This window comes from Citrus sinensis, chromosome 3 (genome assembly GCF_022201045.2).
Source record: "Citrus sinensis cultivar Valencia sweet orange chromosome 3, DVS_A1.0, whole genome shotgun sequence".
Lineage (NCBI taxonomy): Eukaryota > Viridiplantae > Streptophyta > Magnoliopsida > Sapindales > Rutaceae > Citrus > Citrus sinensis.
In genome coordinates this window covers 38,827,561-38,844,314 of record NC_068558.1, presented here as the reverse complement: position 1 = coordinate 38,844,314, position 16,754 = coordinate 38,827,561, and the positions used below count along the sequence as shown (strand labels likewise).

Here is a 16,754-nt window from a genome sequence, read left to right as displayed (position 1 = left end):
ACTTGTCGAATTGTTATGAAACTCTTTAGAAGGATAGGGTTTGAAAAAAGAAAAACTTAATTTTTTTCAGACCTAGTTTGGGACTAGAAGTCTAGAACCAAAGGCAACAGCAAACAAAGGGCGATAGTGTTCAACTTCAAGCTCATTTTCTCGTGCATATGGTATTAGTGAAACCAAATAATACGGGAAAAAAAAAAAAAAAGAGAGTCGATTTGGAGACCCAAGCTAATATTTGTGAATTTAAAAAAAAAACTGAATAATAAAAAAATCTCAAAAATTTTGAAGCCCATAGCACATGATTTTAAATTTTTAAATAGCGATTTTGCCTCTAAAGGGAGATGATGATAAATTTCGAGCTGATTTTTTACATGCACATAGATATGGTGAAAATAGACCGTAGAAAAAAAAGTTAACTTGGAAGCCTAACATAATTTTTAAGAATTTTTGAATTCTTTTCCAAAAACAAAAAAAAAAAATTCTAAAAATTTATGGAAATCATTGATTTGATGTGAAACTCTTTCGCAAGAATTTTTAGGATCCTAAACTCAAAGGATATAGGACATAATTTTAAGTCTTTAAAGGGCGATGGTGTTTAATTGCAAGTTGCCTTTTTTATACACACGTAGATATTAGTAAAACTAGATAGTAAGGAGAAACAAAAGCCGGTTTGGAGGTCTAAAATAATTTCTAATAATTTTTGGAATTTTATGAAAAAAGCTCTAAAAAAAAAAATTTGTCGGATTGATGTGAAACTCTTTAAGACCTTTTAATAGAGCAAATACGATTTTGATAGAAAATGCCTAATTTATTTTTTAGCCTTGTTTGAGCCCAAAACCAAGATTATAACACTCAATTTTAAGCATGGCAAAAAAATTAAGTCCCGCTCAAATCTACAAAGATGCAGAAAATCTAAATCCAAAAAAATCTGGATTCACAAATTTAAAAATGAGGATTCAGATGCTAAAACTTAGAACCTGTGTAGATCCGAATTTAAATTGCATCTAGAAAATTGAATATCCATATCAGCATTATTTTTTAATTAAATTATTTATTAAATTAAAATTAAATAAAAACATATAATTTAAATGAAAAAAGCATAATAGGATGAATTAAAAATATATAAGTTCAATTAAATGAAGATATGTATAGTAATCCCATTATTTTAAGTGGATTTGTGGTGTTTTTATAATTTTATTTGTGAATTTATAGTGTTATATATTATCTAATTACTAAATTGCTAATTGTTGAATTATGATTGAATATTATTTGATATTATTAGGTGAATTATTAAATTCAAAATTATATTTTAAATTGTTAAACTTTAATTTATGTGGATTCGGATATTCAAGATATCCACCCGTAATCCATGTAAATATTACTTGTATAGGAATCCACATATTTTTTGCGGATCTAGATGCAAATCCAAATATGAAAATATCAATGAGAATCCCAATCTAGATTTTACTATCCCTACGCGGTTTTGGTTTAAAGGGCAATGGAATTGAATTTTGGACTTTTTTTTTTTGGCATGAATGTAGATATAACTACACTAGGCTATAGAAAAAATTGAGAGCCAATTTGGAGGTCCAAAATAGTTTTTAACAGTTTTCAAATTTTTTTCCAAAAAATTGAAAGCATACTCAAAAAATTAAGAGAACTTGTTGGATTTTTTTGAAACTCCTTCGGCCCATATAGATTTCCTGTGAAAAGAACCTGATTTTCATTTTATTTTTTTTGGTCTAGTTTGGGTGGAAAATCAAAGGGTATACAGCACACCGTTTTGGACTTCTAAAGGGCCATTTTTTTTTTCAAATCTAATTTAAGCTTAGCATCAAAGGCTATAACACATTAACACACGATTTTAGGCCTTTAGAGAGTGATTTTAGCATTTTAACCATAAAGGGCGATGGTGTTAAATTTCCAGCTAATTTTCCTAATTTAAAAATTATATAATGCACTATATAAAACCTTTAAAGGACGGGATTTTAAGTTATTTTTTTACACGTAAATATTGATGTAAGAAAAAAATGGAGAAGTTGAAATCCCCAAATTATTTTTAAGAATTTTAAAAAATTAAGAGTACTTGTCGAATTAATGTAAAATTCTTTGAAAGGCTTTTTTATGTCGCAAGTAAGATTTTGATGAAAAACACCTATTGTTTTTTTCCGGACCAAATTTGAACAAAGAACCAAAGGCTATCCGATCTCATTCCTAAAGTAAATTACGAGATAAAGAGTATTAAAAAGTTCCCATTCATGCATTCGAAACTCTCTTGTTTATTCAATTTTTTTTGGATAATTTATTCAAAAATGTGTAAAAATGAAATATAACGAACATACAGATCTTAAAATCTCCCTACCTCCCTCGTTTACAGACGTATTCCTTCCGTATGGTTGTTGGCATTTAAGAACGTTGAATAAACCCTAAAAACGCATTTTAGTCGAAACTGACACTACCTGATGCAGACATGACACATCCAATACTACCAAACTTTTGTGATGAGATATAATGACTTAATAACCATTGCAGGATATATATTTTAGTTCTTGAAGTGAAAAATGATTGAATTCCAGAGACAATAAATCATGTGACCCAACAAATGGGTCTTAAAACTGCTTACCACTCTCAATCTCCTCTCCAATCTATTAACTCACTCCGAGGTGCATATAGCTTTGCCACTTGCTCTTCTGCTTCGGTATCATTAACTACACCCCGGCATCTTGGAAAGCCGCAATAGCATGCCAGTTGTTCATCAATTGAAAAGAACCTGCAACATTGATAAGTCAGAACCCCCAACAAATTTAGGAATAAACATAAACACAGAGGACTTGAAGGTGACCTATAATCATATGTCAGTTCCTCCCACTGCTTAATATCTCTTTTCGCAAATATAATGATGTGCTCGTCACCATTGACACTTATAACTCTTGAATAACAATTTGGCTGCAGCAAATAAAATTAGGATGAAAATTCTTGATGTCTGGCAATAACCATTTATAAGCAGAATGATGATGTTACCAATGATTATCAGCAGTTTGCAATAGACAAAGCCATTTAAAACCAACTGTACCACTGTTAATAGCACATAGCATCCTGCTTCAAGTAATACCGTCTTTTAAATTTTTTTTATTTAACCTAGAATTTAAAAAGGAAAAAAGGATATAACAGGGTCGACTTATATCATGTTCCCCTTCATTTCAATAAAATACTTCTTTTTCCTCATTAGAGTAAGAAAATAAAATTAAAAAGAAAGTAAAATCTTATTCCCATGAGAAAATTGAAATCAGAATCTTCCTAACCTCTCCCAAAAATCCTCCCATTTCTTTTCATCTAAAGAACCCAAAAAATAAAACACAGCAATTCCAAACACCCTTGCCTTTCTCCCTCCTTCACAAAGTTAAACATCTCCTATAAATAAATCAGGACATTAAGCTGAGGTCACTTGAGACAATCTACAGCCTGGAAAATATCCATAGAGAAGTTCAGAGCATTACAACAGTAAAGAAACAAACTATCAGAATTCTCCAACCCTTCATACAAATTACATGCCAATAAGGAGACAGATTTTTGGTCTGCTTTGTTAGATTAAACCACGTGTAAACAACCTATTCACAAGCTCAGCGTGATAGGATAATGTAGAAACAAACTATCAGAATTCTCCAACCCCACAAATCACAAACCAAATAGGAGACAGCTACATATTTGGTCTTCTTTGTTGGATTTAAACACTAGTGTTAGGTTTACTATGAGCTACAGTCCCAAGGTTCAAAGGGTGAATACGAACAACCATCCATCTAGCTACAGACCCTTTAAGACTAGAGTAATGGCTAAGTAAACCTATCATCTCCCAACTGCTTAGTTAGAGGGGCATTCTGTAAGACATAAATGGAATTTCAGCAACAGAATGAGCAAGCAAGAAAAGATGATTCGTACTTCACATGAGTGATTAATCAGATGAGCGATGCTTCCAGCCCTTGTTGCATCAATGACTCGTTCATCATCAATTCGAAACATGTAAGTTCCAGCACCCTGCAACATTATCATAAAATTCAGGAACTTAGTGATTTAACTCACTTTAAAGTACTATCATATTGCTATTATAGGTGACAGTCGTACCATGATACTGCACTAAGAATAAGCAAACCAAATGCAAGCATTCTAAATACATACCACCAATGAATTGTATATGAAGTGCTCTCTCCGATCAGCTATAGAAGGACGAACAAGTTCTCCAGTATATTCAATCACCTAGAATTTGGAAATTTAGATTATTCTTAATGCCCAATATATTTTCCTAAACAATTATACCAAACTTAAAGAGAGAATCAGTTCACCATGTCCCCTGCTCTATGTGGATGCTTTGCAAATATGCCAAATCCATGAATTCCTGATTTCCCTAGAGCATTGAAATTGCAAGGACAAAAAAGAAGAATTAACGACCACTTAAAATTCTGAATATAAGCAAGATATAACATAGATAATGTCAAGGGCCAATGCAAGTTATTTATTTTCTCGATCTACAAATGCAATTATTTTCTTGATCTACAAATGTAATTCCTGTTCATGAAAATTCATAAGTTCTAATAAAAGAAGACAATAACATCACAGACAGTGATCTCTTTTCAAGAATTTTCTAAGTTTGGGAATAGAAAACTAGAACAGAGTGTTCGTGTAGGAGTTTTTCTATAACATCCCAGCTATTAGTTAAGTTCTTCTATCCTTCAAAAAAAAAAACAAGTACTTCATTTTCCAAGCTTCTACTAGAAAAGCTTTAAGAGTATACAAAACTTCAATCAACAACCATTAATTCCTCACAAAATTCAGTAGAAAAACCTGTGCATGATGACTAACAGTGTAACACAATCACATATAGTAAAACTGGGCCCACATAATTTCACTTGTACTAAAAATGGCTGCAAAGCAAGTCATTCTGCAACAAAGGATTATATAAAAGTTTTTTAACTCTTCTCTAGTCACTACCATTTCATCATCACAAAAAAAGTCCCTTCATATTTGGATGCATCTGAAAAACTTGAAAAAATATCAACCTAACGGGGAATCAGTGGAGAAAATACAGAATATGGTGACACATTTGGAATATATCTAATATATTTGGTCCAATTTTTTTTTACCAGTAGCTGATACTTTTGTTCACATTCTTACCCCATAAACTTTACTATCTGATCCTCACATTTACAAGTTGTAAACTAATAGATTTTATTCAGCATTTTAGATAGACATAACTAGCTGCTTTTGACGACCATGGTAGGATGTTCCAAAAACATCAATTTTCAGAAGAAAAATTATTGACAAACAGGATGATAACTGAGGAACCATTTAGTGCTTCATTTTGTAAAGACACTGTATTTATGGTACTTTTTTCCCCCATAGCATAATATCTCACAATTGCACAGCCGACTTTTACTCCCGACTAGTACAACAATTTCGCTTTCACAAACTGTCATATTCATCATTAGTTTCCCAAAGGACCTAAGGAGACACAATTTAGAAGAAATTCAGCTGGTAGACTGTCCAGTACTATTATAGTTAGTAAAAATAGTACTACGTACATATGAAAACAATCATAAAAAAGTTGATACTGAAAATTGACATCATAAAAGTGTAATGTATTCCAGGAATTGAAACACATGTTGCAGTTTTGCAATAAGCATGAAAGCATGACATTGGGCAAACTAGCGGTCTGAGATACCAAGCTGTTGCTCTTAATAATAAATCATCAACTCATAGGAATGCATTGATATTGATATCCACTTACCAAATGCTAATCTCTTTCTGAAGGTCTCCTTCATATGCTTGTATTTATCAGCCATGGAAAGAAAGTTAGGAGCATCTCTGTGTAGACTAAAGGAGAACTTAGAGCCAATGACTCTAATAGACGGCAATGTGTTGCCTGACAATCCATTTTGGCAGTAACCACCAACCAAGTAAGGTTGATTCTCTACAAACAAACGCTTCAAGGATGCAGCAGCAAGAGCTTCTGGTTCCTTCCGCCCTCTTCTTCCAAAATAATTGTAAGGCTCTGTTAATGATAGAAAGAAAGATCCTAATTAAGGTCATATTCAGTATTTGATCTAACAACACAGAGATATTTTCCTGCCACATGTCAGCATCCCTCATTCAAGATAATTAACTACCAGAGCTAAAGTGAAATTTCTCACATGGCATCTTGATAACATGCAGAATTTGTGGAAGCATGTTAAATGCCAAAATATAACAGTTAAACATGCCAAGATTAAGTTCATGGCAAGGTTCAGGGAGAACTGTTTAATATGTGACAGTTCAATGACCTTGGGTTGACAACTAGGGTGAGTGGAAGACTTGCATGGACAAACAAGCATTACCGACAATGCTTGCTCAAAATATCAACTTTCACCGGTCAAATTAATGTCTAGCTCTTAAATATGCCATAACATTAAGCCACAGAATGTCTTATGACTAAATATCGCATGTCGTTTGAACTCTATTGGCTGAGTGCTTTCATCCAGATCAGCAGATCCTATAGATGGGCTACAACACTCATTTTTTAGGCCATTGACCCTTTGGCCCTCAATTCCGGATGGATTTATTTAAATTATATGGATCTCTGAGAAGGGATTGATCATATTAATAACACAATACAAGAGTTATTTACCGCTACGAGCACAGCCAGATGGATTAGATGGTGGGATGTAGTCACAACATCGACGAGTAACTTGCACTAGACGTTCATCAACAGCTAAACGGTCATTCAGTGGCTGCTTATGCTTCTTGCAAAAGGAAAGTAGACGAATGCACTGATCTTCATCATCTTCATCTAGAGAGAGAAGATTGAGTCGATCCTCATCCTCGAGCTACGAAATCATAAAAAAGAAAATGCAAATTAATGAATTAGAAAACAAGAATCATATGGCCTACATTATCCACCTCAACAACTACAACATCTGGCAATATAAGTAGCATGTAACAAGGAAAAATACCTCAACACAAAGGCCAGCAGCACGTGCACAAAGCGGATGATATGCAACCCGACAAGTAGTGTTTGAACACTGTAACAATTGACTTATAAGAAATGATATACAAATGGCTTTGGATCAGCAAGCACTTTTATTGACAACCTACTGCACATTACCCTAGTACACTTTTAATAACTGAGATTATATTTGGACTGTGTAATACAGAAATATGCTTTTGGCTAAATGCATTTATTTCGACTCGTTAGTCAGACTGAGCCACTAAAACAGAATGACCACTTTGCTAAGTAAGACCTATATACTAACCTTGAAAGAAAAATAAACTCACAGTGATTGTAAGTACTAGAAATAAAATAAACCATCACTTTGAATTGAAAACAATTAGATTAATTATAAGCTTACTTGGATGCAAGCACCATAAGATACGCCACAAATGCTACATAACAGCTTCCAACGATCCTGTCATATAAAGCAGGATTAGAGGCAAGAAAACTTTAAACCTTGAAGAGCACTATTTTACAATTTTCGAGGTACTTCTTCTAGCAGCAACCTCCTTAATTAAAAAAGTTATAGAACTATTTTTAAAATTAAGAAAATAGTAATAATAATGGTATGCTTAACATAACAGTATAAGATAAACAACAACAGGCAGGTACCTTACTGACTCTGTTTAGCCCGTCTATGGGTTCCATTCTCTTGACATCAGTTAAGCAAGTTTCTGAAGCATATTTAGTTAAGTTAATACATCTACTTATTACAAAGAAAACGACCTAAGAACAATCAGTAGGTTATATGGTAACAAACCAGGTATCCATATGGCACAAGCTAAATGAGCCCAGCGTCCATCAGTTGTAGGTTTCATCGCACCCCCTAAAGGAAAATCAAAAAGAGGTTCATAAAAGCATAATTCATGCCGTTACACAAAAAGAGTCATTCTAACATCAACTTACCTACAACAGGACAAAGGCAGCAAGGAGGGGGAGGTTCAGGAGCTCCTGGGCGACATAAGTTGCATAGCCATAGCACACCATTAACAGGTTCTAACTCCCCATAGCATCTAGCATGAACCTGACAAAACATTAATTCTTCTGAAGAAACTATTGATGTGACTAAAATCTTTCAGAAAAAAAGAAAACGAGAGAGCTTTGTCCTTCGATATGCAGAGGAATGCTCTTTGTCAACAATAAATACCGAGCTTAATTGACCAACAGAAGATGTTGAAAACTATACTTAAACTCATTTGAAGATCTGTCACAGTTGTAAGTAAAGAGTGCTTACCATCATTCTGCATTTATCACATTGCAGGAATAGATTGTTTTGATACTCCTAGTAGTTAAAAAAAAAGAATCAGCAAAACTAAACCATTGAATGCCAAAAACCGTAAATAATATTGGAAGCTTGTGGAAAATGTAAAGATATTAAAAGAAAAAAAGACGTGAAGAGAACAAAAAAGCCAAAAGTTTTACGCGGCGCCACCTATGGACAAATGAAAAAGATACAACTATTACCTCATCCATGTGGCAGACACTGCACTTATCAAGGTCTTTCCAGTCAACACGAACAGGTCTATAGCCACCAGGGAGATCTCGATATTTCGAGGTTAATTTGCACAAAGAGGATTTTGAAGTAGGTCTGGATTTTGTTAACCCCTGTCAGTAACAGTGGCAGTTATAGGTTCACATTCATATCACGATGTACCTCAAATAGAGGTATTCAAGCTGATCCCAACCACACCACATTAGGGAAAAAAGACTAATGGAAAAGGCAACCATCTGATCGATAAAGGTTCAACATGGATGTTGAATAATAAAAATTGACATTTGAATAAGCTAAATGCAGTATTTCAAATTCCAGGATTAAGACACATTAAACGTTATACCAGTATAAGTTTCATCACTTCAGGATTGGAGAAACCAAACATGTCAGAACCAGACTCAGAGATTTTCTCTGCGGCACCTTCAGCACTGAAATCATCAGAAGTATTATTTTGTCCCTCCCTTATTTTCATGCATATCTTACTCCAGCAAGTAGATGGAGTAGATCCAGTGAACTGCACAAGAGAAAGAAAAGTAAATAATTTTTTTTTTTGCAACTAATATTGCATCAGGTAGGATCAACACTTGTAAAACAAAATAACATGTTTAAGAATATTTAGATTTGTCCATGATGCATGATGAACAACATCATATTGAGATACAAGATGAACTAATGGAAAAAACTAAAGGAAAGGCATAAGAAATACAATGTGAAACAGGGTAGCCCATGAAACCTGTGATTTGGATAGTTTCAAAGTAGATCACAACTAACCTGCTCTCCATTATCCAACGTGACTCTAAACAGAGGTCGAATCTTTGACTCAGTATCCCTCAACACTTCCATCTTGTAAGAGTTACAAACACGTGGATCTGTACCCAATAGAATGTTATATATCACTAAAATCAGATACTCAAAGAAACACAGTAAACAAATTATGAAGATTTTGGAGAGCCTTTGCGAATTACTCCACCTGCTAATGAAGTGAACTTCCTAACGGCTGTATATCCTTCAGGCCAGATGAATCTATCATCCTGAAAATACTCTGAGTCCTTGACAATCTTTCCTGCAAGGAATATTTTATATGCCCAGAAGTAAAATCACTGAGAAAAAGGCCAAATGTGCAACGTGTTCAAGCAATGGCCTACCCCTTACAAGAGCAGAAGAAATCCACAAAATGAAAAGAGAAGGCAAGAGAGAAGGAGGAAGATTGGTAAATCCCAAGAAATTCAAAGGAAAAAAAATTACCAAGGCTTAGTATTTGCAAATCCCCAAAGACATATGGAGAAATTCCAATACTTCCTAGTGTTCCCTGAAGCCTTTCATCTTTAAAGCAATTTTCACCTGAACCTAAACTTCCTTCATCCTGACTCCAAGAATTCTCACCATCATCTGCACGAATTGCATTTTGCAGCTGTAGCATTCTTCTTGGAAGCTTTTGTTCACTCAAATACCTAATAAAATGAGGTAATAGATATAATTATCATCTCGGTAGTGCTGAAATAAAGGCCATCCGAAAATTTAATATATACTTGACAACATTAAGAATGTTTAGTGAAATTCCATCTGAAGAGGAAGAAAAGAATAGGAATCCGAGATGGTGAAGTCTGTAACAAATTAAAAAGTACACCCATCCAACAATGTTCTTCATAACCTCAAATATTAGTGTCATTCTTCCTAGAGGATAAACAAGCATCAGCTCTGATGACAAAAAAGCAAGTCAATTAGTAAAGTCATTTAATGGGTGGACAGAAAATCAGCACTTGAGGTGATTCATCCAAGCCCATAGAAGCCAATTAATTGGAAGAATAAGAGGAGCACAAAACAAAAAACTGAAAATACATAATTACCGATGGAAGCAAAATACCAATTCATGATACATAATATTTTCAAGATAAATGGGCTCACATAAATAAACTTACACTTTTGCTTCTTCCAAGCTTTGAGTGAACCGAGGTTTCTTGCACTTCAGGTGGAAGGAAGAAAGAAGTCCTTTGAGAAATGAGATTACCTGTTTCACATTTATTCTGGATAATTACAAAAGAATAGTAATGTCAGCCCCTAAAAGATATGAATATAGTAACTCTGAACACTTACAAAATTATTTGCACACAATACAAATTCAAAAGGACCACAAACCTTGCAAAATCATGCGTACCAAAAAATTGCACAGGAATCGACCTTCCTCCCGAGATCTTATTTAAACCTTTGTAATCACCAATAAGTGATTCATCCACTACGATTGCTGGCCACATAGCATGACCTGCACTATAGCAATTAAGAGATATAGTTGGTGCACCAAAAAATATAAGTAAATTAATAAAATCATATTCACGTGATACATAATACACAGATAGGAAAAAAAGAAAAATTGCAAATGAAGCCATCACCAAATAAGGACCAACAATTAAACAACATTTTCTTCCCCAAGTAATGTCTGCATGAGCTAGGATTCAAATATTCCTATAGGAATACTAATTTCTTTTCGGTGGCACATCAAGTTTGAGTTTTGACAGCAATACTTCATATATATGCAGCCAAAGGCAAGAAATTTTCCAAGCATGAGGATAAGCATAATTCAAACTATGCATTTTCAACTGAAAATCAGATTACTAATGCATAGACGAAACATACAAGTGGAAAACACATTAATTTAAAAGATTCTGTACCAAAGGTTACAATAAATATGTAAACTTCAGGCCAAATAATATTAAATACTTTTTGGTGCCCTTGCACTATTGATGGCCACAGATTTTAGTTTTCAGATATCCTAAGTGCATAAGCCACTAACCATATGGAAAACTGAGCATACAATTCATATCTTAAGATATAAAAGCCTTTTCGTGTTAAATTCTTTCAACTAATATTTAAATGATTCATTCTTGTATTAACTTCAGTTTTTGTGAAGAAACAACACATGAATGAGAATAAAAAGACATAAATAGATTTGGAGCACACCAGTAAGTTTTGCCCAAATAATATCCCCAGGCTCGAGTTCTTGGCAGTCATCTAAACTGGCAGCCAACACAACCATTTCATCATAATCATAGCCATCATTATCCACATTATTAATGCTGAAACTCAGTTTCAAGCAGTCCATTTCCTCCTGAGATATATAAAATTTGATCCTCTCATTTGAGAGAATCAAATCTTCCTCATCTCCATCCACATACTTCACCTGTATAGTATTTTAGGGAAAAAAAAAGGCCCAACAAATTAAAAAATATAGCTTGGAAAATTGTAAGCAGTTTAAATAACCAAAGAAAAGATAGGAAAGGTTTACATGATGTCGATTACTCTCTGAATCATACCCAACAACACAACCAGAATACCAATCTGCATCCAACGGCCAATAAACCTGAACTCAACTAGTTTAGATTTAATTTTTGTGAAGCACAAAACTAACTTTTGTGTTTAAAAACTAAATAAAATAAACAAATGCTTGCCTTGCATTGCAACCCAATAAATGCTTTGGGATCAACACCATCACAGCACAACCTGTTAATGCACAATTTATAGTTCATGATAATGAAGATTCAACCAGACAAAAATAAGAATTACAACTTTGAAGGGCATAATTGAAATCTGCAATTGAGAGACTAACCTCACCCATCGCTTGGCAGTAGGCGAAACTGACAAAATCTTCTTAGAATTAGAATCAGTCTTCTTTCTCTTCAAATTAATATTGTTAATTTTATTATTATTACTACTACTATTATTATTTCTACAATCCCTCAATCGTGGACGGTCAAATGAGCTGAAAACGCTAGAAATAGAATCAATCCCCAATTTGACCAACTCGCTGCTCCCAAACCTCTTCCTTTTCTTCAGAACCCTCAAATCATGATGGTCGTCGTGGTGATTATCATTACCGACAATTTTATTCTCAAATTCACAAATTTCATGTTTAACAGCTAAAGAATGGTCCACGCGCTCGGCCTCGGCCTCACGCGCCCCCAGCAGAGACTCCAGAAACGAAGAATGCTGTTGTCGGCGGCGAGGTCTTTTGGTGCGACGAGTGTAAACATTGACGATGGGCGGCCTGCAGAGCTTTCGAGAAGCTTTGATCTTTTTAGACATGACGTTCGACGAACCGCCGTTCGCAGTTGAAGAAGTGGCGGTGACGCAGGCCGAATAGACGCGATCCAAAGATGCGTAGCGAATGGGAGTCCCGGCGTTCTTGTGAAGAACGTCGTCGTCATCGTCGTTTTCTTCTTCTTCTTCGAGGTGTTCTTCTTCTTCGTGGTGCTGTCGTTGTTGTTTAAGGTGAAGAAGCGACTGAGGAAACGCCATTTGGATTTGGGGATTTTCGTCAGGGCGCTACGGATTTTTTTCTTTTTTTCTTTTTTCTCGGGGTTGTTAGGGTTTAAAAGAAAAGTGAAAGAGAGATATGTTGTATTTTGGAGGGAGTGAGCTTTCCCTAAATCATCGCTTTCCCGCCGTGTTCAGAAGAAACCTTTGCATCTCTCACCAGGGATACCTGTTATTTTATTATTTTATTATTTTTTTAATTAATCCGTACGAAGTTTCCACATCTCGCTTTCTCTTATCCCGCATGCCCACGTGGACACTGCACCGTTTCCGTTTATGTTATGACATGAAGGCGGCTTATTTCTCCAAATCATCACACCATACTCGGTATGTTTTAAAAAATATGACACTTCTTTAACGAAAAGACAAAAATGTCCTTCCAGACTAATCTCCCTCTCCGTTTTTAATTTGGGGTTCGCTACATTGGATCATCTTGAATGTAGAGCAGCTCCCAAAACTGTTACATGCATATTGTTACAATTCTTTCACATTCAACTGCATACTCTAACGTAGCAGTTGCCTTTAATTTAAGATGTTATTAAATATTTATAAGATATTTTCTGATCATTCAAATTTTTTAACAAATATATTTTACAATATAATATTTCAGTTGTTATCATTTCACCACTAAATTTTTAACACTGTTAAAAAGTTAATGAAATCATAAAGGTGTAAGAGGATTTTTAAATATATAAAATCAAAACGACATTACTTCATCAAAAGCATGATGAACAAAAATTGTTTGCTTTCCATTAAACAATTTCAGTAACAGCTCCTACACACTCTTTCTCTCTCTTTCCTTTCACAAAATCCACCATTTTTCAATAACAAGATCATCAACTTTACCAAACATTGTGATCGTGAGATCAGTGAGGTGAAGGCACGAAGCGGCTCCTTCCTATGATGCGATAAAGAGATCAAGGCGAATAAATTGAAGCTTAGTTGTGGGTTTATTGCTTTGATGTAAGTTCATCAAAGTTTATTTGAATTTTGAACTATTATGGGTATGAAAATGATAGTGCTTGATGACTTTGCACTTAATCATGAAAATCCTATAAGTTAACATATTTGGTAATGTTAATTTATATCGATTGTTTTGAGTGATTCGTCATAATTTAATTTAATATGGTGAAATTTATTTGTACTTAGTAAAAATAACATCTCGAATTGCTTCATTTATATATGTAAGAAAAAATTTCAATTATTGGTAGAAACCTGTAATTCTGTTTTTGATATTTTTGTAATAATAAAAGCTCGCAAAGTATAATTATATAAAAAATCTTATACCTATCAATTTGGGAATAAAAATCATTTTGTGTTTAGCTATTAGTATAAATACTCTAATAGTTTAAACGGGTGCAATGTTAAAGACTTTTTAAGAGGTCGCTTATATTATATTGCTCTCGCTCAAGCAGAGTTCTAATAGAATCCAACGCATTAGTGCTGCTGTGGTCGCATCCGACTCGGCACGATAAGTTGACACTCCGGAATTGAATTTTTAAAGGATGAATGGCGTGGTAATGTTTGTGCACGAAATTAAAAATCCGAAATGGATCTCAACTCGTGCTGTCAATGAAGCTGCTCTAATTCGGGGGCTTTGTGTTATGAGTTATACACCTTTCAGGATATGTTCTGAGGTTATTATTATTATTGTTATTGTATCTATTTATTTATTTTATTTTGTTATTTTGATAAAGTGTGTGCACAATAAGCCGATGTTCTATCAAAAAAAAAAAAAAAATGCCGATGTTTTGGAATTAATAGAGATGAAGGTGGCATGGTTATGTGCATAAATATTGATCTGGGCCTGCATGTCTGCACTTAATGATCTCTGTTTTTTAGGTTATTGCTTACATATATGCTTTAAGTGGCTTGGAGTTGCTCTTGTTGAATGGTTGTGTTGAAATTTGAGTGTTTGGCTTGTAATTGATCTTTGGATGCACAAAAGGGTTGTAATTGTAGTGCTGGGTTGGAATTGATCTTTTGAGTGCTACAGCTTAAGCAATTAGATAAGTAGCCCTTTTTGTAATCTAATTGGTACTTTTTGTAGATTATTTCTTTTGTAATATCTTTCTTTTGATAGCATAAAAATTGTCTTGCTATCTCTAGGAGTAAAATAAACTTTTAAAATTGTTTCAGTTAAGGAAGGAGCTATTTGAATATGCTAAATTGATTTCTACATTCACATTAAAAATAAATTTATTATTGAAATTTTTTTCTCTATCTCACAATTACATAGTATCTCTCTACTTTTTGCAAATTATACTTTCAATTTTACCCTCTTCTTTTATTTTTTTGGGCCTTTCTTAGAAAATTATAATCTCTATTTCATATTTTCTGTATATAAGTATTTTTTATATTCATTAATTTTGAATTATGAATTTTGATCTTTTAAATTTATGATAGGTTATAACGAAACCAATTATTTGTAGTTTGCAGTTAAAAGAAAATATGTGAGATAATTGATGAGAATTGAGAAATTAAAAAAGAAAAAAAAGTTAAATTAAGTAATTTTATTAAAAATATTTTAATAATAAAGCTCTTAATTAAAAAAAAAGGTGTAGAAAAAAAAATATAATAGGTTTAAATAGCCCCACCTATTAAATGCTCGGTTATGTTGAACCCAATCATTACTCGCTCCGTACTTGGCAAGCTCTCATTTTGAAAAAACCAACCGGATTGATTTGTGCCCACTCCTATGAGAATAAACACAGAAACTCATAAAAAGACAGAATATAAGAGTAGTCTTACAACCAATCCATCGCAAAAATAAAAAATAATTCATCATTATTTATATTGTCAATTTGACTTTATCGATGAGAAATTTAAAAATTCCAAACGATAAGTCTTATATATGTTTTACTCGACAGTTATTATGTTAAAGCATTTTCAAATGTCTCTATTAATTTTAATTTTTAAATATTTATTTACTTATTTATGTGGTAAAAAAATAATGAAAAAATATATTATTTTTTAAAAGATTTTTTAAATATAAATAAGTTAATTTACTTTAATTAAATAAATATTTTTTAAAGAAAAAATAAATGATAATTCTCTTTCTCCCTAATAAAAAGTAATAAGTTAATAAGAATTGAAGAGTAAGAAATCAACTTTACAAAATTGAAGAGAAATAATTATTTATTATTTAAAGAATCTTAATTAAAGTATCTTTTAGAATTTTAAATGCTGATGTAACTTTTCAAATAAGTAATAAAATCTTATTTAAAGAGATTTTTAGAAATGCTCTTAGAACGTAACATCTAACTAGTGTGCGCCTCCAAACACATCCTTAATGTAGTTATAAATTATATGTGATACATGAAAGACAAAAAATTCCTTTATTTTTCTTTTTGTCATTTTCTACTTAATATAATTTAGCAAGCTACTCATCGTTGGAGGAGTGGGCACTTCTTCACTTCATTTTTATATATGCTTTAACAATTTCATTTCACCCTTACCATTATTTTTTTTCTTTTTTTAAAGATATATCTTCTTTATTAAAACTTACTAATTTATATAAATAAACATAAATTATCTGTATTTTTATAATTCAATATGTTAATAATATGAATATTCATTTGATAATATAAATTATATGGTAAGTTACTATTAAAAATTAAATACTTCAAATATATGATAATTAATAAATTATATTAACATATTTATTTTTTTAAGTTTATTCAATTAGTCGAGTGCAATTATGTACTATTTAAACACAAAATAATAATAAACATGTTAAATAAAGCTTGTTAATTTTATTTGATTAAACACGCAAGCTCAAATACCCAAAAAGTTAGGAGTTAAAAAAATTAATTTTAAGTTTTTTTATTTTAATTCAATTTAATATAGGATGGCATACCTAAGATGTATAATTGCATAGATCTGACAATAAACGTGTCTCAAAACATAACATTTTTTTAAAAATTTTTTGTAGTTTAT

At 32.7% G+C, this 16,754-nt stretch overlaps 1 protein-coding gene across 1 annotated transcript; it reads right to left on the bottom strand.

Moving 5' to 3' along the window:
- Window positions 1-2,483: 2,483 nt before the first annotated feature.
- On the bottom strand, window positions 2,484-13,044 carry LOC102630446 (histone-lysine N-methyltransferase ATX2). The gene is made up of 24 exons (XM_006478829.4): window positions 12,109-13,044; window positions 11,951-12,002; window positions 11,788-11,862; window positions 11,463-11,682; window positions 10,644-10,767; window positions 10,427-10,531; window positions 9,753-9,958; window positions 9,478-9,570; window positions 9,279-9,376; window positions 8,851-9,021; window positions 8,480-8,620; window positions 8,250-8,297; window positions 7,922-8,039; window positions 7,776-7,841; window positions 7,628-7,689; window positions 7,374-7,430; window positions 6,978-7,046; window positions 6,653-6,851; window positions 5,777-6,040; window positions 4,335-4,396; window positions 4,171-4,248; window positions 3,934-4,029; window positions 2,840-2,943; window positions 2,484-2,767 (listed from the first exon to the last, which is right to left on the bottom strand). The coding sequence occupies exons 1-24, from the start codon at window positions 12,795-12,797 to the stop codon at window positions 2,626-2,628; spliced, it is 3,339 nt and encodes a 1,112-aa protein (XP_006478892.2). The 5' UTR covers window positions 12,798-13,044; the 3' UTR covers window positions 2,484-2,625.
- Between the last annotated feature and the right edge of the window lie 3,710 nt (window positions 13,045-16,754).

Coding starts and splice junctions, on each gene's coding strand:
- LOC102630446 (XM_006478829.4), bottom strand. CDS start 12,797: ATGGCGTTTCCTCAGTCGCTTCTTCACCTTAAACAACAACGACAGCAC. Junction 4,397..5,776: donor CAGAAAGAGATTAGCATTTG/GTAAGTGGATAT, acceptor TCAATGCTCTAG/GGAAATCAGGAATTCATGGA. Junction 2,944..3,933: donor TGATTAATCACTCATGTGAA/GTACGAATCATC, acceptor TATTTGCTGCAG/CCAAATTGTTATTCAAGAGT.